Below are 25,426 nucleotides of genomic sequence, written 5' to 3'. Positions count from 1 at the left end.
AACACAGGGATCTGAGCATCTGTGACCTACACCGTAGCTTGTGGCAATGCCAGATCCTTAACCCACTGATGGAGGCCAGGGATCGAACCCACATCCTCACGGAGACTGTGTTCGGTTCCTAACCTGCTGAGTCCCAACAGGAACTCCCCCTGGAACATTTTCACCTTGACCTTCAGCATTTGACCATCCAGATGAGCTAACAAAATGGTGCAGCAAGAACAAAACACCAAACCGAAACAGTGGAGTGCAGTATGCTGTGAGTTTGGATATAGCTGGGTCTTATTGTTTGTTGGAGATGGATCAAGCTACTTCTCATTTTTTTTGTCTCTGATATGAAGACAAAGCACATTTAAAATGAGTTCATGTATACAAAGTACCTGTACAATCGGGCTTATGAGAAGATGGTTGTTAATCTCCCCCTTATCACGTCTGCCCTCTTTCATACTCATCTGTAGTCATGGTAGGGCTGAGTATTGTTCAGGGAGGGAAATTCTTGCTGTAGAGGGACTTGTGAGGTCTGGATTGAAGGTTGAATCAGATGTTAAGTAGGTTGAGGCTCGATCCCTTTTTTCTGTATCTCAATCTGAAAGGCATCTCACCCTTATGGCTGTGTTTCCATCTCACTATTTTTTTTTTAAGGGCTGCACCTGCTGCATGTGGAGGTTCCCAGGCTAGGGGTTGAATCAGAGCTGCAGCTGCCAGCCTACACCACAGCCACAGCCACCCTGGATCCGAGCCACATCTGCCACCTATGTCACAGTTCTCGGCAAATGCCAGATCCTTAAGCCACTGAGCGAGGCCAGGGATTGAACCCTCATTCTCAAGGACACTATGTCAGGTTCTTGGCTTGCTGAGCTACAATGGGAACTTCTCTCGCTATATGTTCTGAGACGACAAAATCTCAGTCAGGATAGATGGGGAGACAGGAGCATGATCTCATGAAATCTGTATTTGGGGAGAATGTGAAAATGATGTCGTTTCAGGTAAACACGGCGACTTCAGGGATCTGTAGGATGGGGTGGGCCCTGTCTCTTGGCAACTCCCCCCCGCCCCCGGCATCTGCCTGGCCTTTGGTCCCTGCTGTTGGTCTCTATGCTGAGTCTCTCCGCTGCCAGTATCCTCACGCCCGTCATGGCCCAAGCATCCAGTACACCAAGTCCTTCTGCTGTCCTTACCTGGCTTCAAGTCCATTGACCCCGTTGGCCCCTCCTCTGTCCCTCTTGGGTGACAGGTACCTAAGGGTGAGATGGCTCAGTCCTCTGGCTCTAGGGAACCTGAAGGGCCTGTAGAGCCATCAGACACGTGGGCACAGGTCAAGCACAGTGCCCTCTTACAGACTCTCATGGACCCTGGGAAGAGGGGACCCAGATGAGTGGGGGCAGCTGTTTCCTAGAAGTCACGGCGGGAACAACCACAGGCTCCGCAGCTCCCATATCCTGAGGCTCAGGGCATCTGTGTGTTCTCCCTCACCCCCGGGACTCGACCTGAGGCTGCCTGGTCCTTGTGCCTCCTCACTGAGTTACACACTCACACCCATCTTGTCCCCGCTCAGTTTTCCTTTCCTGGACCTTCTGCCACCCTGGTGGCCCCAAATTTCCCTGTCTCCTCGATCATGTCACCGAGCGCACTGTTCCTTTCTTGGGGTCAATTCTGTGGCCCTTTCGGAGGCTGGGGGGGAGGTTTGGCTGCCCCCAACCCCCACCAGCTCTCTGGGGCCACAGGGTGGCCGTCCCTGGGGCATTTCCCCTGTGGCTCCCCACCCAGCCCCACATTATGGTAACGTGGGTCCTTGAGGAAAGTTCCAGGTGACATACAGATGCCGTGGTGTCACTCAAACGCTGATGCCCTCTCTTAGGTAGTAGTTAGGGATTTTTAGTTTAGAGTCATTTTTTCTCTCTACCTCTTCCTTTCTCCCCATCCCTGAGAATAATGGAAATAAGCCCCAAACCTCTTTGCATCATGTCATTTAGAATTGCAAGCAAAGATAAGCAAGCGCTTACACCAAGAGTGGTGTATTTGTTCACCCAATCAGAATTCCTGGGATGCAAGGCTATTGAGGTAGCTGAATGCTGCCTTCAGGGACCCTGGCCTCTCTCCCTTTCCCATTTGCTCTCCTTAGCAGGGAGGCCTCTTCCTCATTTCTCAAGGTGGTTGTGCTTCCTCCAGATATCACATCTTCACTCCAAGGAGAAAGAAGGAAGAAGGCAGAGTTCCCATCGTGGCGCGGTGGAAAGGAATCTGACTAGAAACCATGAGGTTGCAAGTTGGATCCCTGGCCTCGCTCAGTGGGTTAAGGATCCAGCATTGCTGTGAGCTGTGGTGTAGGTCGCAGACATGGCTCATATCTGGCATTGCTGTGGCTGTGGGGTAGGCTGGCAGTTGTAGCTCTGATTCGATCCCTAGCCTGGGAACCTCCATAAGCAGAGTCTGCAGCCCTAAAAAGCAAAAAAAAAAAAAAAAAAAAAAAAAAAGGAAGAAGGCAATGAGGTTTGGCCTTTCAACTTTCAATTCAAGAAGAGCAGACCCCAGCCCTGGACCTCTAGCTGTATCTCAGTGACCAGGATGATGGCACCTGCCCATGCTTAGCTTCAAAGGAGACTGGGAAATCCTGAATATTGGCTTTTCTCCCTCAAAGGCAGGGGAGGCAAGGGAAAAAGGGTTTCTGGATGGAATTTGAATAGCCAACCCACAATACGTGCCAGAGGTCAGGTAGAAACCCTTGGAGAAAGAGCAGTAAAACTCTTTCAAAAGACGGTATTTGTCTGTAACGTTATAGGATTGTAATTTGTTTAGCTTTCCTGACAGTTCAAAGACTGTTGCTGATTCAGATCATTAACTTAGTGAGGAATTGGTTTGGTAGAGTATTTGGACATCTTCTGTGAACAAAGAAATTACCAAATTAATTACCAGTTTATTAGTGGAAGTAAGATGGGGTGATAGGAATCTTATTCCACTGTCTCAGGGAACAACTTTTTCAGCCTTTGAAGAGAAAGCTCATGAAAATAGTTGATGAATTATGTAATTTTAAGTTCTTTTCTTTTGGGTGAGGCAGAATTACCCCCTACTTACCAAAACATGCTGGAAATGCTTTATGGGCTTAATTTCAATTCCTATACATATAGGAAAATAATAACACTGCATTCCTCGAAGCATATTTCATAATTTAGAGCTTTCATATATTCACGCTGGCTTTTCTTTCTAGTACTCAGTAGATTAGATTCTACTGCACATTGATCATATCGTGATAAAAATCTTGAATCTGTATGAACATTCATGGAAGGAGGAGGCTTAAGGTGGCAAAAGGTAGGGGAGCTAAAGTAAAAACAATATCAGGCAGGTGATTGCATTAATCAAAGGTCAGCCAACTATGATTGGCCCATGAGCCAAATGCAACCTGCGGTTTGTCTTTATAAATAAAGTTTTATTGGAACACAGATCTTTCCTTTACATGTTGTATGGCTGCTTTCATGCTACAATGGCAGAGGGACATGCTAGTCATGACAGAGACTGTCTGTCCCACAACGCTGAAAATATTTACTATTTGACTCTTTATAGAAAATGTTTGCCAACGTGGTCATGGGTGATTCCGTGAGAGCAGAACATAGTGACTGGGTTCTGCTTCCCCTCCATGTGGAGATCAATTTTTGTTTAGGTAAAAATAACATAAGATAAAATAAAATGGTGGTTTAGCAGAGATCCATTTAGAACGCCCAGACCCCATCCATTGGGACATTGCTTTTCAAATACAAAGCAATTGGCTCTGTGTATGTCTTTGGCCTCCACCAAAAGAGAGAAGCTTTTCCTCACGTTGACATTTTGTTCCAGCACCGCATCTGTAGCCCGCATCGTGGGGGCCCCGAGTTTGCCCTTGGCCGGCCCTGTGCCCTTGAATGGGGAGGAGCCTGGCTGGGGTGCAGGGGCTGCAGAGTCTTGGAGTTTCCTTTCTTCACTCCAGTTCTCTGATGCTGTGATGAAATGGATCACATCTTAATCTGAAACGTGCGGCTTCTTTCTGTTTACAGCGTCAGCCCTGAACTGTGGTTCCCACTTGGTGCATGTCTGGACCAGAAAGTCCAACAAATTCCATCTGTATCATTTGCAACATTTATGAACATCAAACTTTAGTTATTTCAAAGGGACAAAGCCGAGAGCTAGCGTCGGCGGAAATGGAAATAGCTAATTTTTAATTTTTAACAAACGTGTATTATGTGGTAGACCCTCTTCTAGGCACTTGATATGTATGAGCTTATTTAATCTGCACAGGAGCCCCCAGTGAAATACGCCCTTTAGCTCCATTTCACAGATGAGGACACTGAGGCAGCCTCCTCAAGGTCACACAGTCACTACATGTTCTAGTGTCTGACCTCTGCTCTCACACACTCTTCTCCCTACCCGCCGGGGGGCTCAGACTGCAGGACAGTTGCTCTCCCTCTTCACAGCAATTAAGAGGGGGGCGGATGTGAGAGATGCTGGTCGGAGTTACTGGAAATGCTGGACGCTTTTGAAATTCAGAACAGAACATTTTTTCACTCAGCAAAAACTTCGGCTGTGCGTTCAAGATCACCTTTGGGGCTCTTTTTCTCAGCCTCCTCCTCTCCTGAATCAATTGAAAACATTTTTTTTTTTTTTTCGGACAATAGTTCAGGTAATACAGGTTGGAAAATGGATTTTCTTGTTTGTTTTAGCTTTTTCTAGGGCCGCACCCGAGGCATATGGAGGTTCCCAGGCTAGGGGTCTCATCGGAGCTGCAGCTGCCAGCCTACACCACAGCCACAGCAACATGGGATCCGAGCCACCTCTGTGACCTACACCACAGCCCACGGCAACACCAGATCTTTAACCAGGGACTGAGCCTGTATCCTCATGGGTACTAGTTGGGTTCGTTTCCCCTGAGCCACAACAGGAACTCCCTGGAAATTGGGTCATTTCATTTCACTTTTGTGAAATCACCCTTCTTTGCCAAAACCATTTTTGAATTCTTTCTCAGAATTAAAAAACAAACAAGCAAACAAACCATGTGGAACAATCTGTGGCAGATGGTTATTTCGGCTTTAGGTGAGTTTTTGTCATTATACCCTGGGACAGAGAACTATTGCTTTGGATAATCATCTGTTATTTTAGTGAGCTGCCAGCTAGGAACTATTAGAGCTATGATGATTTAGGAGGGGAATTTTCTTTTCCTAGAGATTAGCACATAAACTCTCTCGCGCTCTCTCTCTCTCTCTCTCTCTTTTTTTTTTTTTTTCTTTTTAGAGCTGCACTTGCAGCATATGGAGGTTCCCAGGCTAGGGGTCTCTTTGGAGCTCCAGCTGCTGGCCTGTGCCATAGCCGCAGCAACGCCAGATCCTAGCCGCATCCATGACCTACACCACAGATCACGGGAAGGCCAGATGCTTAACCCACTGAGCAAGGCCAGGGATCGAACCTGTGTCCTCGTGGATACTAGTCAGATTCATTTCTGCCGAGCCATGACAGGAACACCACACATAAACCCTCTTCATGTGAATCATGTCTAATTTTAGATGCTGTGCTGAGTATAAACCAGAAATCTGGCAGTTCAGTTGGGTGGGGCAGGTAAGATGAAATTGGTTAAAGCACAGGTTAGCCCTCTTCTCCAGGTTTAGCTTCCACTGGAAAGTAAAGCCATAGGCAGCTAAACTATGGCGTTTATTACTAGCCCAAGTCCCTAATTAATTTATTTTATGTTAATTAAGTTTATAATTACATAGTAAAACATTTACTTTCTCCCTCAAGAAATTGACTGAATCTTCTGAAGGGGCTTTGTGACTGTAATTTAGGTGCAATTAGCCAGTTAAATTTAGTTAGGGTTTGGTTCATTTAGCTGCGGCTGGAAGATGCTAGATGGGAGGAAACGAGCAGCGTCTCAGAGGCAAGTCTGGATGCAGAGCTTGCGTGGCTGGGGTTCTCAGGTATTTGCCTCCGTGGATGTGAAATCCCTAAAGCCCTCGCCCTGGCCAGCCTTCAGACTCAATGAAATCACCAACCAGTGGCCACCGTTTGGGGCTCAAAAGACATCTTCTTACCCAGCGAGGGCAGTGGGAGAGGGCAGCTGTGGCCCAGCCCAGCCCTGTCCCGGCCACCCCAGGGCTGCTTACTGAGAGGGCCATGCTTTGGAAGGAGTGTGAAGATGGAAGTTTTGAGCAAAGTTCCCTTCTGTGAGTTGCTACTTTATGGCTTATCACAAAGAATTTACTTAGGCCTCTAATTGGAAAGGCAGTGGAAAGCTGGCTTGTGCGGTGGCTGCCAAGTGGACAGGGTATAGGGTCAGCATGTGCTGCTCAAGACAGAATGGAAATCTGAAAGCACTGAGGTGTGGTTGTTGTAGTGGGTTGTGCAGGAGCCTCCCAGCAGCTCCCTAGTGGTTGGTGGAGCAAGGACTCATCTACTTTAAATTCCTCTTGGGTTTTGGGGGGATTTTTTGGGTTTTTGTTTTGCTTTTTAGGGCCGCACCATATGGAAGTTCCCAGGCCAGGCGTCAAATTGGAGCTGTAGCCAATTCGACAGTAACGCAGGATCCAAGCCGCATCTGTGACCTACACCTCTGCTCATGGAAACTTCAGATCCTTATTAACCCACTGAGCGAGGCCAGGGATCGAACATGCCTCCTTATGGATACTAGTCAGGTTTTAATCCACTGATCCATGACAGGAACTCCCTAAAGTAGGTCTTTGAAGAGGAAATCATATCATATTGAAATCTAGAATGTAACTTCCACTCAATAAATAAAAATAGTGATGTCAACATATGCCTCAGTTCTTCCCTGTCTGCTGGAGAGAGAGAGGCAGGGAGAGAGAGAAAAAAAAAAGAGAAACAGGCAGACATTGGGCAGCTCAGAAAAACAAAGCAGGAAGATGGAAAATTGGGAAATGAAAGAGAAAGACACTTGGTTACACAGCCTAGAACAAGGCAAGCATTTGGGAAGATATATTCCAATCTTGAGAGCTTTAAGAATATGGTCATTGGAGTTCCGGCTGTGGCTCTGCAGTTTAAGAACCCGACTAGTATCCATGAGGATGCAGTTTTGATCCCTGGCCTTGCTCAGTGGATTGAGGATCGAGTGTTACTGCAAGCCGGTGTAGGTTGTCGACGTGGGTCAGGTCTGGCGTTGCTGTGGCTGTGGCGTAGCATTTACATCTCCACTTCGACCCCTAGCCTGGGAATCTCCATATGCGGCAAGTATGGCCCTTAAAAAAAAAGAAAAAAAAAAAGAGTATGGTCATTAATCGGTTCAAAGTCATATGAGCCTTTGCCACAGAGTCCTGTACGGGCTCAGTGAAGAGTGACCAACATCAGGAGAGAGAGTATTCCAATTGTATTTTTTTTTTTTCCTTTTCTAGGGCTGCTTCCCATGGCATATGGAGGTTCCCAGGCTAGGGGTCAAAACAGAGCTGTAGCCACCAGCCTATGCCAGAGCCACAGCAACGCGGAATCCAAGCCGCGTCTGCGACCTACACCACAGCTCACGGCAACACTGGATCCTTAACCCACTGAGCAAGGCCAGGGATTGAACCTGCAACCTCATGGTTCCTGGTCGGATTCGTTAACCACTGTGCCACGACAGGAACTCCAATTGTATTTTTTTTTTAAATCAGTAGAATATTTAGGAACGTCTAAGGCCTGGCACTTTGTCTAAATGTCATAATTCTAGCAAGCCCCCTGAGCTGTGGAACCTGTAAATGCCTTGGAGAGTATGAGGCATTCACATTAACTCTAGTCATCAGGGTCTATTAGATTTGTTTCATCTCTGTTCTAGAGTGGGTATCTGAGGCTCAGAGAGTTCCTCCAACTTGGCCAGGGCTCCACAGCTCAGGAGGACAGGGGCAGGAGCCAAACGCAGGTCTGCTGGCTTCGAGCTGCTTCTTGCCATCTAGGCAGGCATCCAGGGGGTTTTCTTTGAGGCCTTGTGCAGTTAACAAAGGAGATAACCACGTGGGGCACGTGTGCTTATTAAAATTCGAGTGTCCATGATAGCCGTAAGTCAAGTTCTAGGATCCTGTATAGCTAAATGATGGATGGTACATAGCCCTGATGATGGAGAATGAAAGGAAAAGGAATTCATAATGCAGTCATTCCTGCTCTGCCCGTGTAATTCTACTCTTTGATCTGTGTGATATTTAAATAATTTTACTGCTTTCACGTAAGGCAGCACATTTGTCCATCCCGTGTCTGCCTCCGAAGGCCTCTTGTTCGAACCTCGATGGGGAGTTCTATTTTAAACTAAGAATGTGCGTAGAGTTACAAGGTAAATAGCCATTCCCTCCTAATCACTTTGAATTAGCAAAGAACTTCCCGTAAAAGATGGAAAGCATTCCTTAAAATAATGTCAGATGTTTGGATACACTGCTTTTTCATTAAAAGAAAAAAAAAAAAAACAAAAAACCCTAGAATACATTGTTTTTCCAGTGTCTTGGTTCTGGTTGATTCTTGGCATGGTTGCCCTAATTCTTAACCAAGTTGTTACATTTGATATGCCCTGTATGCCATGCATACTTTATTTTAAAAGGAAAATAAACTGTGAAATCTGGTACGTGTAATAATGCACTCTCTTGAAAATTAAGAGTTTCCTCCACGTATGGATTGTACCTGAACCCAAGAAATATGAAGGGGCTTTCTGTCCATGTTCCAACATGAAAGAGTCAAAGAATAGAGAGAACCTTCCCGTCTCTCGGATGCGGGTGTTGCCAGGTAAAACCACGGAGGCGGGCACGTGTCCAGATGCCATAAGACATTGCGGCCGGGTTAGTCAGGGTGGTTAGGTGAGATGGCATAGCAGCACGGACTTCTTCCAAAAGGAGCTTGTTGAGCAAATAAAAACGTCACCACAGTGGAGATTTCCAAACTCCGGGCTTAATTTAAGTCAAGCTGGGGCTTCTGCCAGCGGTCTCAGTCTGGGTGCCTATAAGGCTGTGACTCTGGGATTTGCATTTGTCAAGTTTTCTATTAAGAATAGAGTAGGATCATCATTTTATTGAGGCCTTTTGAAATAGGTCCCCTGCTCCTAAGACATGCTCAGATGTTTGGCTCTAACACCAGAATCCTGATGGGGAAACACTTTTGGAGCATGGATCTTGTTCTTGGTGTAAATGGGCCGGAGGTGGGGGGGGGGCAGGGCGGGACTCTTTCAGACTGATGGGCAGTTCTGGGATATTAGCTTATAAACCTTGCTAGGGTTAGAGATGACCATTGGAGTCTGAATTGGATTAACTTCTGCAGGCTTTGATCTGGCACTTTAGTTTTTGCATAAGGGAGTTCCCATCTTGGCTCAGCAGAAATGAATCCGAATAGTATCCATGAGGATGTGGGCTTGATCCCTGGCCTCGCTCAGTGGGTTAAGGATCCAGCGTTGCTATGAGCTGTAGTGTAGGTCACAGATGGGGCTCGGATCCCGCTTTGCTGTGGCTGTGGTACAGGACGGTAGCTGTAGCTCCGATTCAATCCCTAGTCTGGGAACTTCCATATGCTGGAGGTGCGGCCCTAAAAAGCAGAAAGAAAAAAAAAAAATTGCATAAAAGAGAAGTGTCGTATAATGTCCCACACAGGCTCCCTGAAGGCAGGATCTTCCAGACCCCATATTCCCCATCGCATCACAGATGCTCTGGAGGAGAGACACATTGTATTTCTCGTTCTGGATGGAAAGTCGTTCTGTTAATGGGGTCCTGGAGAAAAGGAACCAGAGAACAAGGGTGCATTGGAGTGGGGAACCCCCTTCCTGCCCCAGGATCTTCTGTTTCCGAATTTGAGAACATCCACTTCTCTGGAGAAAAGGCTGAGACCCGAGAAGAATGGTCTCGCTGAAGCCTGGCAGCTTTCTGTCTGTTCCTGCGGCAGCCATGGAGGAAGATCTGGTCTGGGAGCAGGACCCTGGGCAGCGGGTAGTAATGTCTGTGGTGCTTAGGGCTGGACAGTGAGGAGGAGGTGATGCAGCAGCAACACATGAGGGAGAGAACAGGGCTGGGGAGTGACTGCACAAACTAGACTCTTTGAAAAGCCAGAGTTAAGTTCTCGAAATGTGGCCTCTGGTGTTTTTACCCTGTCTGTGCCAGATCATCAGACGGCAGCCTCCTTTCCAAGACGTCCGTTGCACAGAGGCTTTGTTTTGATCCCGTCCTCAGGCAGATTTGGATAATTCATAGTCAGTTCACGGGGAGTATCAACTCCACCTCCCTTTGTTTTGCATTCTGGAATACTTGGTGCTTAGCTGACATTTCACTCTCTTGTGTACTTCGCTGATGTAACTGGAGGTGAGATTTATAAGGTACCTCTCTTCAAGTGGAGGTAATTTGTTTGACCTTCCTCTCTGCCTAATTGGAACCATTAGTGGCTCTGACTTCCCTGCTTTATAATAATAGGCAGGGACACTAGACACTCAGAGATCCCCAGATGTGGCTTTCTTAGTAGCATCCTAAAGATTGACAATCTTTAAACTCTGTTTCTGAACAATGCCTTGGAGTACCTAATGAAAAAGTGGTGCCCCAGGACAAATTTTATTCTTAGCTACTCTTTTCTTTGTAGGATCAGCTTAAACTTAGACGTGGATTTGTAGTCCTGTTTTGAGACCTTTTTATCTCTATATTCATTGTCCAATAATTGGGGTCCCTTTCTTTACACGCTTGTGGTGTCCAGGTGCATCAGCGATAACTGCTTTTCCTTTGAGGCTTCTTCTTCCTGCTCTTCCTCCTTCCCTCTCTTGCTTTCATTTTCATTATCACCACTGTCATCGTCATCACCACCATCACCCCTTCCAGTAATATCATGACCACCACCATCAGCACCATCAGCCTACCAGCATCATCTACACCACCACCATTTCATTACTGCCACTGCCACCATCATTACCACCATCACCAGCATCATCTCTACCACCACCATCATCATTGCCACCACTGCTACCACCATCACCACCATCATCTCTACCACCATCATCATCATTGCCACCACTGTCACCACCATCACCACCATCATCACCACCACCACCACCACCACCACCATCACCATCATCAGACTGGCTCTGGTTGACCCACATCATTTGTTTTCTCTTGCTTGTTTTCTGCCTTATTTACTTTTCTAGAAATTTATCTTCAGACCCATTTTGGTCTGTGGGTTTCACCTGCTATTGAGCAGAGCCCAGCATCTTCCTTTGCGTATATTTGAGGTTCTTGCAGGTTTCTGTAGTTACAGGTTAATTGAGCAAAAGGTTTCTGCCCTTTGTCTCCTCTTTGACATTAGATTGTAGTATACTGGCTTCATATACTAAGAAGAATCACTGGCTGGAGTATTTTGGCAAAAACAAATCTAGACACAAATGTGTATTGGCAGCAGCAAGTACACAGTCTTCTGTCATAAAATTGATAACGCCATTCTTACGTACTGAATGTTTGAGTCATTGGTAAGCCTCTCTGGTTTGAGAATTGTGAAACAATGTTATTAAGAAGATGCCATTCCACGTGCCCTATAGATTTTGCAATAAGGTACCTCTCTTCAAGTTTATTGTAGTAAGCCGGAAGGCAAGACACACCTGCCGGAGAACAGCAGATGAACTTGGGTATCTCCATGTGGTTGCAGTGAGAAACCTTCTGAGTATGTTGATGCCTCTCAAACCACAAGCTCCACCTGTTTTCCCCTACTCTGCTCATAGCATTTTAGGTCACTTCATAGGTAGAGACAATGGCCTCAGTCTTTGGATGAGCTCCCACTCCTAGTGAAGCCTCTGACACGCAGTGGTTGGGCCCTTGGACACTTTTCATCAGGCGCTGCTGATCAGATCACATCCTCCTTGGACTCATTGAATTTTCATTGTGCAATAGCTTTGGCTTTCCTTGCACCTACGGGCTTTGCCAAGAACTTTGTGTTTCTTGCTTTAAGTTTCAGCTCATCACTAAACTTCATTTTGCAAAGTCAAATTGGAGCTTTGAAAGCCTCACTGACCATCCTCAGCCATTGACTTTAGGTTTTCATCTCCAGCTGACAAATGGACAAGAGCTTCCTTGGTCCCAGTCCCACACTCCCTAATTTGGATCCTCATGAGAATTAGCATGAACTAAGTCTAACACGTTTCCCCCAGGAGCTTCAAACGCTTTAGGAGGCACCCACAGGTTTTTCTGGTGTCTAACTCTGCACCCTTCAGGGTACTGCTGACCAAACATGTGATTTTGGTACAGGAAGCTTCAAAGCGATTTGATTAACCCAGTTGCCAATGGGAAGCAGTGAATCCTGCAGTGGCATTGGATTGCCTCCTCCCCTCTCCTCCATTTTTGTTCTGTTATCAAGCCCATTGAAATTCTCTGATAAAACTCAGAGTTTAGACATGACTATGCAAAACTGAAAATGCATTCGGACTTGGTATTGTGTGAGGCAGCATAGGGCGTAGGAGATGCAAGACAGGCTGTCTCTGTGGTTTCGATTCTGGGATGCAGGAAGTAAGCAGAAAAGATATATTAGTTTAGCAAAAGTACAAAAGAAGGATATGTGAATTAATAGAATGCTACAGAAGTTAAAGAGAGTAAACTAAATACTCATAGGGGACAGCTTTTGCCTTGGACCTAAGAATGGTGAAGGCTGGAAGTCCCGTTGTGGCTCAGCTGGTTAAGAACCCAACTAGTATCCATGAGCATGTGGGTTCAATCCCTGGCCTTGCTCAGTGGGTTAAGTATCTGGTGTTGCTGTGAGCTGTCGTATAGGTCACAGATGCGGCTCAGATCTGGCATTGCTGTGGCTGTGGTGTAGGCTGGCAGCAGTGGCTCCAATTTGATTCCTAGCCTGGGAACTTCCATATGGCGTGGGTGTGCCCCTCCTCCCCCAAATGGTAAGGGCTTCTATAAGGAGAACTTGCTTGGTGGACAGAGGTCTTCAGAGGGATGATGGTGTGTAGGCAAAGAACATCCTTGGGGAGCAAAAGGATGTTTGAAGGATGGTTAAGCAACTTTTGGATTAAGTGCAGAGAAGAAAGTACCAGGACCTAAATTACCTTTGGGGCAATTTCTGTTCTTTGCGAAAGTGGTACCATTTGAAAAGATGGACGGACCAACTGTCCAGAGGTTCTGAGTTTCGATTTCAGCTTTCACTGTCCCCAAGTGACCTTGGACGTATCCCAGAGGCTGTGTGGGTTGAGTGAGTCACCTGTAAAATAAAATTGAAAAGGTGGACCAGCGAGGGAAGGTCGATGCCAACCACCAGCAAGTACTAAATGGTCCATGGATGTCACCTTAGGACAATCCAGGTTTAAGCCCAGGGTTTGAAATAAAGCGTCTAGTTTGTGAAGGAAAGCATTTGCCTTCACCACTTTCTAGGCACCTAATACTATGATAGCACAGGAGTTTATTCTAGGATTTTGCCCATTAAACATTTTCTAGAAGGCTCTGGGAGCATTTTCTCTGCTTTCCGATGAAGGTAAACTGCTCTGCTGACATCCCAGCTAGCCATCATTCTGTCTCCAAAGTGGCACCATACCCCGCAGACGCCCAAGCCGGCAGTTTTCTATAGGATCTCTCCAATGACAAATGTGATAAAATTTGCTTTTTTAGATAGCAGCTGCATTTTTCTTCCGCTCCCTCTCGCTTCCTATCGACTCAGCAGTTTTCCTTTTTGCTCCAGATAAATTGCTGTTAATTTAAATGTACTTCAGATCCTTGCCATTTTCTGGCTGATTGCTTCTGAGTAATAGGAGGAAAATGTGTGCCTGTTTGAATGTAAAGAAATCTAAAGGGGTTGGAAGCCCGAGGGTGGTAAAAAAAGCACAGAGCTCCACTGACCTTCAGCCCCAACCAGTCCTTCCCTTTGAAGAGGTCCAGAGCAGATCCGGAATCAGCAAATAGCAGAGACCAAGGTTCAGGACACATCTGGGTTTTTTTCTTCTCTGCTTTCAACTTTCCATCACATTGCTCCTTCAGCACCTGCTTCTTGCTCGTTCTTATTTAGCTCAGCTAGTGTAAGCAGTGGTGACAGAATTTCTCTAGAGTTGTTTTTGATAAAGGAACTGTTTTCGAGATAACTGCCGCGCACCATCGGAATTCTGCAAATGCCTGGGAATGTCACATTGTCAAAATATCTATATTTCAGGCTCCGAAGCTAGACAGCTCGTTTGGCTGCTAAACCCACAAGATGTTCAGCCATTTGTTGTGGTCTAAAAACTTTCCCCCTCACTAGGAGAAAATAATCGTCTATTGTTTTATATCATTTTTGTGGCCCCTTTTGTGAGTTTCTTATAACGTGGGGGGGACACAAGTTGTAGGATCCTGGTGGGTAAGTTGGGGTCCTAATTGAATTTTACTATCAGCTGCTTGGAAACAACAAGGCACTGGGTGGCATTTCCTTATAAATTGTCGTCTTTAAATCAGACTAATTTTTCACTAGATGGTGGCGTCTCTTAAGGGTATCAACAGTATGTCAAGATCAAGGGTGTGGAGATGAGGCCTTCTGGAGGGAAGGGGGTTGTGTAAGTGATGGCTTCAATGCAGACACTGGGTGTCCCTTATCACTGGAACAAGCTGGCTCTTTCCTCAAGAAAGACATCAAGTGTGTTTTTCAGGGTGGCTTCCACTTGCTTTTATCGCAGGCGTGGGTGGAGCTGAGGTCTATGTTCTTGAGAAGGATGCATCACAAAAGGCAAAGCGAAAGAAGGTTGAAGAGGGACAGGGCATCAACTTAAATGGGGGCAAATGCTCTTGCAGGCTGAGCGAATGGGGATGAGTCCAAAGGGTTTGCATTTAGCCAAGCAAATTGTGTCTCCCAAGTGTAATGATGAAAGAGCCGTATTTGGGGGGCGGGGGTCGAGGAAGGAATGGCAGAGGAAAGTGGCAAATAGAAGCAAAGGAAGAGGGGCCTGATTCTGATCAAGCACTGACATCAGTAAACTCTTTGAGTTCTTGTGCCATAAAGCCTGTGGAAATAAGGTTTGCATCAGCAGTTTCATCTGTTCTGTTATTTTAATCCAATAAACCCTTCAAAATTGAATGGGCAGAGAAACTGGTATATTGAATCAACACATCTTTTTTGTTTGGGGGTGATGTCTTCTATTTGTATCACCAAGTTTTTCCTGTTTTTATTGGCAAACTTGACATCCTCATATTAATCCTCTTGTTTCAGTGGGAAGGAACTTGCGATCCACCCTCTTAAAACCTGAAAGCGTAGCGGAGGTGTTTGGTTAGTTCGTTTGGCGTCTTCCAGCTCCTCGCCAAGGTGTGCTCTTAAACTAGCCCTGTGTGTGTTTGCCTGGAGGCTGAACTTGTAGCAAGAGGCTTGAGACAGATATGCAGGAGACCTCATAGCACCACTGTGTTCTTCCTAAATTCTTGGTGTTTTGTGGGTGATTAAATCCATAAACGATATTTGGCATCTGTTCCCCGTTCTTTTCCTGAGAACTTGGAAGGGCAGGAGAGAGAAATGCCATGGAAATTAAGCTCCATAGACTCTTTGTGTTGTTGTAAAGGATGATACAGATTGCTGGTGGTAATTACAGCTCTGGAGGCAGATGACACCAGCACTTGGCAGACCAGACACCAGGTTGAGGAAGATCGAAGAGTCTGGAGGGTTGGGTTTAGACGCGTCTCCCACAGTTGAACTTGAAAAACCCTCGGAAATGTTTTTGGGGGGGGTCCTACTATGACGCCATCTATTGTGTCACTTATCAATCTGATGAAGGTTCCTGCAAATTATGCTCGGAACTCTCTGTCATAGAGCCTGCCCTGTTCCTGCTGGGTTTTCATGGGTAAGTTCGGAGAGAGTTTGGACCCCCTGCACAAGGACATGGCAGGGTGGCCACGGCATCAGAGGTCTTGGGTCAGAATCTGAGCTCCATACTGTTATTGGACCTTGAGCTGAGCTGCTTCACTCTCTGGGCCTCAGTTTTCTCACCAGTAAAGATGGTACAATGATAGAATCTGTCTCATAGAATTGTGATATTAAAAGAGCTGATTTGGATGGAGCACTTAGAAGACAGTCCAGCTGGAAGTTGATTAGCTATTACCTATTCTGCATCTATGGTCTATGAACTATTTGAGGTCAAAGAACTCTATTTTCTTTCTTTTTTTTTTTCATTTTCATTTATCGTGTATTATAGTGTCTGCTATTTGGTCAGTGCTCAGTAAATGTTTGCAGAATTAATTGATATTAAGTATTTTATATGTTTTAAACATTATAGGTACTATATATGTCATATTGTGTATGTAATAGTATACATACAATATAGTGCACGTTGTGTGCTATATATATCATGTGTTATACAATGAATACTACATATTTATCATATGTATAGTATGGTATGGTACTTAATAAAACTTAGGCAGTCAATTTTTTTTGCTTTTATTTTTTATTTATTTTTTTTAGGGCCGCACTCATGGCATATGGAAGTTCCTAGGCTAGGGATCAAACCAGAGCTGCAGCTGCCTGTCTACACCACAACCACAGCAATGCCAGATCTAAGCCTTGTATGTGACCTATGCTCATGACAACACCGGATCCTTAACCCACTGAGCAAGGCTAGGGAATGAACCTGCGTCCTCCTGGATACTAGTCGGGTTCGTTTCTGCTGCACCTCAGTGGGAACTCCAAGTTAATTATTTAATAGTAGGATTCTGGAAAAATAATATACATCTTTGTGTGGCTTAGCACTTCACCAGTGAAAGCCAACCAGTTGTCTGATCAGGCTGAGTAGTTAATCAGTTATTTTAGGAATAATTTGGCTATATAGGTGGCAAAAGAAAATTAGGATTTAGGTAGATATTTGTGGTTAAATTCTATTTCTTTCCTTATATATACAAACTATCCAGGGGTCATTTTACATTGTGCACAGATGTCCCCTCCTCAAATCAAGATGTAATCATCGGATACAGTTGTGGGTGGAGCTGGGTTCAGAAATCCTTTGCGATTCTTTCCTCTATCGTATGGGCCACGTAACATCAGTTTTAAGTTTAAAACGAAGTTGCTCAGGGAGTTCTATCATGGCACAGCGGAAATAAATCTGACTAAGAACCATAAGGTTACAGGTTTGATCCCTGGCCTTGCTTAGTGGGTTAAGGATCTGGCATTGCCGTGAGCTATGGTGTAGGTTGCAGATGCAGCTCGGATCCCGAGTTGCTGTGGCTGTGGCTGTGGCTGTGGCTGGCAGCTGTAGCTCTGATTCAACCCCTAGGCTGGGAACCTCCATATGCCTCAGGTGCGGCCCTAAAAAGCAAAAAAAAAAAGCCAAAAAACAAAACAAGGAAGTTGCTCAATAATGAGGCTCCCGTTGTCTCCCGATTTCTGTTTTGTTATTACATTTTCAAGCATATTCCATGTGGTGTCTTAATTTTGATGTTTATTTATTATGTTCTTTTAAAAGTGATTGTTATTTGCATGTTTATGTCCATTGATTTTTCTTTTGAGCATGACTTATGTTTTATTTTGTGTTTCTTTTAGGTTTTGTTTTGTTTCATAAGATCCCACTGGATGGGTAACTGAAATAAAGGAAAAGACAGAGAAGGGGGCTGTGGTGCTTGTTGGTTGATGCTGCCTTGTAAGCTGGACTCTTGGGGCTGGCGTGGTTTCTCCCGCCCGGGACAGGCCATTTCTCTGGGGTTTTCTGCTAGAGGTGGGTGGTGTTTGCAGGAGGTACTGCTCGAAGCCTGCAGGTGCTGTGAGCTGTGAACAGGGGCCACCAAGGCAGACTCAGCTCACAGGCAGCTAAGCAGAAACTCAAGAAAACATTTTAATACTTCTCTTTTGATCTTACAATCGTTCACATGCAAAGTTGAAATGAAATGCCACCGGATTGTGTTTCTCTTCCGAAAAGTGTACAGTTTGACCATCCTGGAAATATGTTGCTTTTCATTGTTTTCTGTGTATTAAAGGTGAACTGCAAAGTTAAAAAAAAAAAAAATGTAGGGGCAGGTATAAGTACACACTAAACATAGTCTAATATCCACTGAACACAAATTTTAGCTTTCTCACTGCTACCGTTTAATCGCTACTGAATTCAGAAAGGTCCCCTTTCCCACCTAGAACACAGTGACTAAAAGCGTTAAGGGCATATACGCTGTTGCCGTGGGAACTCGTGGATGCCACTGTGCGGGTCTTTCCTTCGCTGGCCATGAAGGTCCAGAGTCATCACGATGTCCTTACGTTGATCAGCAGGCCAAAAAAAAAAAAAAAACAAAACAAAACAAAGAGGAAACGGAAAAAAAAAAAAAAAGAAACCATTTGATGAGGGGCTAGGGATTCAGGTTTCGCACAGTCTGTTTCCGAACAACGAAAAGAGAGAACTATATACATACGGTGCATATGTCCTTTTCTTTGACCTCTGCCACCACCTGCCTTTTAGAAGTTTGCCGAGTGAAGAGGCCATGGCCTCTCATGCTGTTCCCATGACAGAACTGTAGCTTTTCTACTCTGCAAAGGCCTGTGAGCAGAATGGCTGGCCTGCTGTGAGCAAGAGAGGAGAGTCTAAGAAGGGTAGTCCCCCTACAACATACGAGGCTCCCGCTGGGTTTTCCTGGGCCGGACAGCTTTTCCTGACCCCAGGAGCCCAGAGGTGGCAGGTCGCTCGTGAAAATATGCTTTGTGATGTCCAGCTTCAGTGCTGAGAGGGCAGCCTTAAAGCGACAGCATCCTGCCTGACTCTTCCCGAGGACACCTGTGACACGCCCTCGGCCATCACAGTGGCCTTTGCGAGCAGGATCCCTGTCCTGAAGAGAGGCTGGGCTGACCCTGCTCCGCTTTGCACCTTTCTCATTAGGGGAACTTCAGAGCCGGGCTTGGAGCAATTGTTTGAAAACGCAGTCGGCTCAGACTCTTCATAACGCCTGCACATAGATGCTGTGGCTGAGATGGAAACTTAACAGACGTTTTTAAAAAGCCTTTGGCGGGGGGGGGGGGGGGGGGGGGGGAATAGTTACTCAAGTTTTGCAGTTCAGCTTTAAGGTTTTCTAGATTTTTTTAAACTAGTCCATCATGTTTGGAAATGTTTTGAATCCTGTGTAACCAAGGCATTAATCTTCATCAACCAGGATCCTTTTTAGGCCCCCACTTGAGAGCAAAAGATGATCCCTGGTGAATATTTTATACTGTATCTTTTACTTTAGCCACTAAATATGTTATTGCTTGATGCAGACATTTCACAGAGGCCTATGGATTACAGCACTGGATTGAGCCGTCTATACCCATGCCCGAAAGAGGTGCAGTTTCTCCAAAGGATAAAGTTCTCTTCTCAGAACTTGTCTTTCCCAAAAGATATTTGAGTGTGAGGGCAGCTGACCCTTGGCCTAGGAAGGTCTGAATATTCTCTGGATTTTCCCTTTTTCTTGTTGCTGCTGAATGACAGTTCCTGTCGCTACTTAGATTTTGATCTTTCTCAAAGGTGTTGATTTACACAAAGGCCAGCTAATTGCTGAAATCCTGGCCCCTGAAAGCAAAATGAAATTCAAACTGAGAGCCCTGCCGAGGCCAGGGTTCTTAAATCTTGGCCATTTGCTACATTTTTCTTAAAAGCTTCAGTGCTTTTCCCTAGAGCCATAAAAAGGCAATGAACTGTTTCAGGACTATTTTATAAGTATCCCAGATCCTACAAGAAAATGTTTAAAAAAAAAAAAAAAAAAAAAAAAAGGGATATTGGTACTGAACAGCTCAAAGAGTTGCAGGCTAGATTTTTGTGTTTAAAGGGAGAAAAGTGGACAGATAAGGCAATTGAATCTGTCAAGGAGTGGTTGACATCTAGAGAACCATGAAAACAGCAGGCTATGAGAAAATGGTTTTGGATGGTCTTGTGTTCTCTGCTCTTCAGTTGTTAATCCCTGAAGACCTCAATCAGTAATCTGGTGTCTCATTTCTATGCTCCAGACTGCTCCTCTCATCCTTTGCTTTTATTTTTGTCTTTTTGTCTTTTCTAGGGCCGCACCCATGGCATATGGAGGTTCCTGGCTAGGGGTTGAATCAGAGCTGTAGCCTCCAGCCTTTGCCACAGCCACAGCAACGCGGGATCTGAGCCTCGTCTGTAGCCTACACAACAGCTCATGGCAACGCCAGATCCTTAACTCACTGAGCGAGGCCAGGGATCGAACCTTCAAACCTCATGGTTCCTAGTCGGATTCATTAACCACTGAGCCACGACGGGGAACTCCTCATCCTTTGCTTTTGATGGCCCCTTTAAGAAATCTTTTTCCAGCCTCCTCAAGGGCTGGAAAGTGCAGCCCTCCGGAGGGAGAGGTGGCAATTCTGCTGTAATCAAGTCTGTCACCCTCCAACAGGGACGCAGCATTTCAATGCCAGGCAGGTGTCCTAAATGAACAACGTGGGCCCGGCGAGTGAACACCCTCCCCTGCAAAGGGACAGCTATCCCCCGGGCCCAGGCAACCCGTGCCTCCCAGGAATGTGGGCTCAGATTTTCCAAACCTTGGGCTTCTTTAAGAGAAACTTGAAACCTGAATTTTTCTGTGAAATGTCCCTATTTTTAAAAAAGTCGAGCTCAGTTATTTTTAAAACGGTATGTAGGCCAACACAACATGTCTGTGGGCTGCCAGTTTGTTACTTTCGTCTTCAAGCAAGATCTTTGTTCTCTCACCATGTCCTGCTCTCCTGCCTTGGCCAACACGCTTGGTGAGTGTCACTACCCCTGAGTTCAGCGACCTGGGGATCTGCAGCCTGTCCCTTAGTATGGGGCTCTCCTGTGAGTCTGCTAGCTGGGACCCTGACTCTCACACCCACCCTGCCTGGGAACTCTCCCCACCCCCACCCCCCTGCCTCATGGGGTCACTTCCATGTGGCCAGAGTCAAGAGAGTGTGTCCTACTCCTCTTTTGTTGGATGCGACTTTCTTTTCACCAGTGTCTGTGTTGCTTTGTCCACCTCAGATGACAAAGCACACAGCCCCAGGTCATAGGTGTCCTCAACATACTGATACAGACAGGGGTCACTTTGCAGTACTGCAGAAATTGGCACAACATAGTAAATCAACCACAATTAAAACAAAAAAAAAGTAAAATTAAGTAAGTTAAGAAACAAAAAAAACCCATACTGATATGGCCATTGGTAAATAAACACACGTGCCATCTTCAAGAGGCGTGATCCTGGCCTTTTTATCTTGAATTGGGTCCCACTAGACCTTCCAAGGCAGCTGAGAGAAACTCCCACTGTCATCACAGGATCCATCCATCTGAAGCCAAAGAAGGTCCATCTTGCAGCAGGAAAAATGAATCCCCACGTATTTTATAGACAGCTGATGCAACGGTTTGCCCTCCTGGGCTCCAGCAGGGACTGGTTTCACGTGGACCCACTGAGGCTTCTTTCCAAGAGTAGGCAGCAGAGAGGAGACAGAACAGTCCCAGCCCCAGCCCTGCAGTGCAGAACCCAGAGAGTCGCTTTTGGCGCCAAACTCTGCAAGGAATCCTGAATTACACCCAGAGCGGTGGGGGGCTTACAGCTCCCCTTCAGACAGAGTAGAGACCGCCAGTATTCAGCAGTTGGGGGAATAAACAGCTCAAGGACTACAGGCAGGAATTCAGGTCACTGCCAAGGGTGAGGACCAGCATAATGGAGGCTTTTTCTCACTCTTTTTTTTTTTTTTTTCCCCTTGATTCTCTTAAAATCCCTAACTTTTTTCTCTCACTCTAGCATTCTAAATTGACTCCATGACAAACTGGGGGTTTATTTTTATTTGCTTTATTAGGTTGCTTTGCACACACTGGTTTTGTTGTTCTGTTGTTGTTGTTGTTTGTTTGTTTTGCTTTGGTTTGTTTTTCCACTGCAAAATGGAATTAAAATACTAACTGGGACTGGTACTAACTCTTTCTCTCCCTGCACGTGAGAATGGATGATGTGTATGCTTTCATCTGCTCTAGTGCTTTCTGTCTATAACCCCTCCCTTGCTTTTCATCTAATTTCCTCCCACTCCCCTTTCCTCTTCTTCTATCCATACTCTAGTTATCGAGATATAGACGGATTCTGTAAAATCCAGGGGCTTCACAGGGTTGCTGCATCCAGCCACATTGGCTGTGCCATTTCTGTCTGGTCAAGGTGGGTGGAGCCCACCCCCCCTCCCCGCCCCGGTCGGGGCTTATACCACTTAGCCAATTGGACTCCCAAGAAACTGGAACAGAAGCAGTCATTCTATTAAATGCTTCTGCTGTGTTCACACACCTACAGCGCCTGCACACCACGTCAGGGTTGTTCAAGGGCACCTGGGAAGGTTAAAGACCCTCTGGGAGAGAGCACAGAATAATTTTCTGCGGGGTGCTGCCAGGCCGAATCAAGTGAACAGAATTCCCGATCCAGAAAGTGAGATGAAAACAGTTGTCGCAGAAGGCAGTTTTCAACTCACGTTAGCCCGTGTCTTTGTTTGGGTCTTCAGGGACAAAAGAAACTCCCAGCCTTCTGATTCTGACAGTGAGAGCCTCCTGAGTTTAATTCATACTAATGTGGCTCAGAGCCCTGGGCTGGCCATTCGTGAGTGCCTGAGATGGGTTGACATCGGCCGTGTCAGGAGTCTTAGTTTTCATGGGAAAAGAAGTGTGTGGGAGGCAAAGAAAAGAACGAGACTTTCACCACCTTTATTTTAAAACAGTCTACTTAGGAACGGAGCTTCTAGAGACAAGTATAAAATAGCCAGAGATTCTATTCACAGTGTACAAGTGTGTCAAATCATCACATTATACATTTTAAATAGCTTGCAATTTCCTTTGTTGATTATACCTCAACAGAGCTGAAAAGGAAAAAAAAGAAAAAAATAACAAGAGACTCCAGAGAAAGACAAATCCTTGGGTTTCACTCATGTTGCGTTCAGATGCATTTGCTGTAATCCATATAGGCCGTCTGTGAATCATTCTTATGCCCTGTGTTTTGTTTTGTTTTGTTTTTTTTCCAATTATGTTCCAGGTCTTAAGTCATTTTTTTTTTCACATTTCCTGTAAATAGTGGATAATCGTTTTTTTATTTTATTTTTAAGTGCTGTGTTAACAATGTGGATAGACCATAAATGTACTTGCTGAATTCATACATTTTTTTTTAACAAGCCAATAAAGTTTTATAATTCATCTCCATGTGTCTTGCATTTTCTGTAGGGCCTTGTGTATCTCCCTCCCTTCCTCAGACACATACCATCACCCCGTGTGTCATTGGTGGGTGTTTAAGACTAAAGGTGTTAGAAGAAAGTGTGATAAATGTCACTGGGAGTTTGAGTGGAGTCCCAAACACACTGTACATTCTGGAATACATCTCTTTTTAAAAAGGACTTTTACCATTTCCGTCAGCGTGAGTTAAACATTTATGATTTCCTGATCCTGGCATGGGATATATTTTCCTTGGCTAAAAGGCAATCCTAAACAACAACAACAACAACGTTCAAAAGGATTAAGAAAACAAAACACTCATATCCTGTAGGAAAAGACCTTTGGTCTTTTATTTGATTTTGCTTTATTTGGGGCTGCACCCTCGGCATATGGAAGTACCCAGGCTAGGCAGGGGTCGAATCAGAGATATAGCTGCCAGCCTACACCGCAGCCATAGCAACCAGAGATCCTGGCAGCATTTGCGACCTACCCCATAGCTCACAGCAACGCTGGATCCTTAACCCACTGAGCGAGGCCAAGGATCGAACCTGCATCCTCATGGATACTAGTTGGATTCGTTTCTGCTGCACCACAATGGGAACTCCTGTGTCCTTTGGTCTTTTAAAAACCTGGGGTGACTCGGGTCCTGCAGGAGGTAGACTCAGTGCTCTGTCTCTCCATCCTGAGTGACTCTGTGGTGAAGTGGACATGATGTCTTGTGCTTCATGGGAGGGAAGAGACAGGAAGATAAACGGGCGTGGAGAAAAGGCACCACTGACTCTTAACTGTTCACAATGGTACCCATGTTTCCCATCGCTTTGGTCTCCACTTCCTGCCTGGCCACGCTGTCTTTTCCTCATTTTCCCCTTTGAGGGTAGCACCTAAAAGCAAGGTTCCCAGCTCTGATTTCATCCCACACTGCTTTCCTTTTCTCAGGCAAGGGTTTTGCTCCCAATTGAGGTTGTGCGGATTGGAAAAACGATGTGACCTGATGTCCTATCGAGCTAAGGATGGTGACCCTCTTCAAGGACCCTATTTAGCGCTGGCAACTTGTGATTTTTTTTCTACATGCTCTTCTAAATTTGCTAAGAACAGGTTCACCTACTCTTTGAAAGATGTAGGAGAATGTGAGGTGGTGAGCACTGGACTCAGACTATGCAGGTTTAAATCCCATCTCTGCTCACAGGCTTAATGACCTTGGGAAAGTGACTTCATCGCTTTGTTCCTCCCTCGGTGAGGAAAAGGGGAATGGGGCCTGCCGCCCTGGCCTCCCGAGACAGTTAAATGAGATCTGAGATTGGGCGTAGGGGAGGGAGGTTCATAAAAATACTTGGAAGGAGTCAGGTGTGCACCGGGCTCAGGTGCGCTTCAGCAAATGCCCTCGAATCACAGACTCGCTTGAGTGTATTGGTCATACAGCAATTTCGTGGGTGCAGGTAACAGAGTCCAAAGGCAGAGGGACGTCACTTCCTGGGCCATTCTGGATGTGGTCCGAGCAGAGAAGTCTGCTTTGGAGCTATCTCAGGAGTCCTTCTTAAGGACTCGATCTCCTTAAGTCTGCACCTGGCTCTCTCTCTCTGCCCAGCTGATTCCTGAACATTGATCACCATGAGATTTGATTTTTTTGGTTTAATTTTTTTGCTTGTATAAGGCCACACCCGAGGCACATGGAAGCTTCCAGGCTAGGGGTCGAATTGGGAGCTGCGGCTGCTGACCTGCACCACAGCCACAGCAACATGAGATCCAAGCCGCATTTGCAACCTACACCACAGCTCTTGGCAATGCCGGATCCTTAACCCACTGAGCGAGGCCAGGGATCGAACCTGCATCTTCATGGATACGAGTTGGGTGGATGACCACTGAGCCACAGTGGGAACTCCAGTCATGATTTTGATCGAATAAGAGGATAAGGTTTGTTTGGGCCTGTATTGTGATTATTCAGTGAGTTTGAATGATGCTCTGTAGTTTGAGGATTCTGGAAGCAAAGCATTGAAGGTCACATCCCAGAGATGGTCTTCCACTTTTGTTCTCCTTTTACTCATTCAGAATTTTTTTTTTTGTCTTTTTGCCTTTTCTAGGGCCACTTCCCGCGGCATATGGAAGTTCCCAGGCCGGGGGTCTAATCGAAGCTGAAGCCGCTGACCTATGCCAGAGCCACAGCAACATGGGACCCCAGCCGCGTCTGCGAGCTACACCACAGCTCACGGCAACACTGGATCCTTAACCCACTAAGCAAGACCAGGGATCGAACCCGCAACCTCATGGTTCCTAGTCGGATTCGTTAACACTGCGCCATAATGGGAACTCCTCATTCAGAATTTTTAATCATCTGAATGGGGTCTCCATTGACTTTAACTTGAATTCTCCATTTGAAAAATCTTTGGCTAGGAATAAAAA

At 45.7% G+C, this 25,426-nt stretch overlaps 1 protein-coding gene across 9 annotated transcripts in view; it reads left to right on the top strand.

Moving 5' to 3' along the window:
* NTRK2 (neurotrophic receptor tyrosine kinase 2) overlaps positions 1-25,426 on the top strand; it is a 399,889-nt gene that overhangs the window by 149,460 nt on the left and 225,003 nt on the right. Inside the window, exon 15 of one of the 9 annotated variants that reach the window (XM_021064650.1) lies at positions 17,413-23,014. The exons of the other annotated variants lie outside the window; for them this stretch is intronic. Within the exon in view, the coding sequence (XP_020920309.1) occupies positions 17,413-17,450 (38 nt within the window). The 3' untranslated portion in view covers positions 17,451-23,014. Of the gene's footprint in view, positions 1-17,412; positions 23,015-25,426 lie in introns of those variants that run through there. 9 annotated transcript variants of the gene reach the window in all.

Source organism: Sus scrofa, chromosome 10 (assembly GCF_000003025.6).
Source record: "Sus scrofa isolate TJ Tabasco breed Duroc chromosome 10, Sscrofa11.1, whole genome shotgun sequence".
In the NCBI taxonomy this organism is placed as follows: Eukaryota; Metazoa; Chordata; class Mammalia; order Artiodactyla; family Suidae; genus Sus; species Sus scrofa.
Note: the sequence above shows the minus strand (reverse complement) of the source record. Positions and strands in the feature narration are given on the sequence as shown.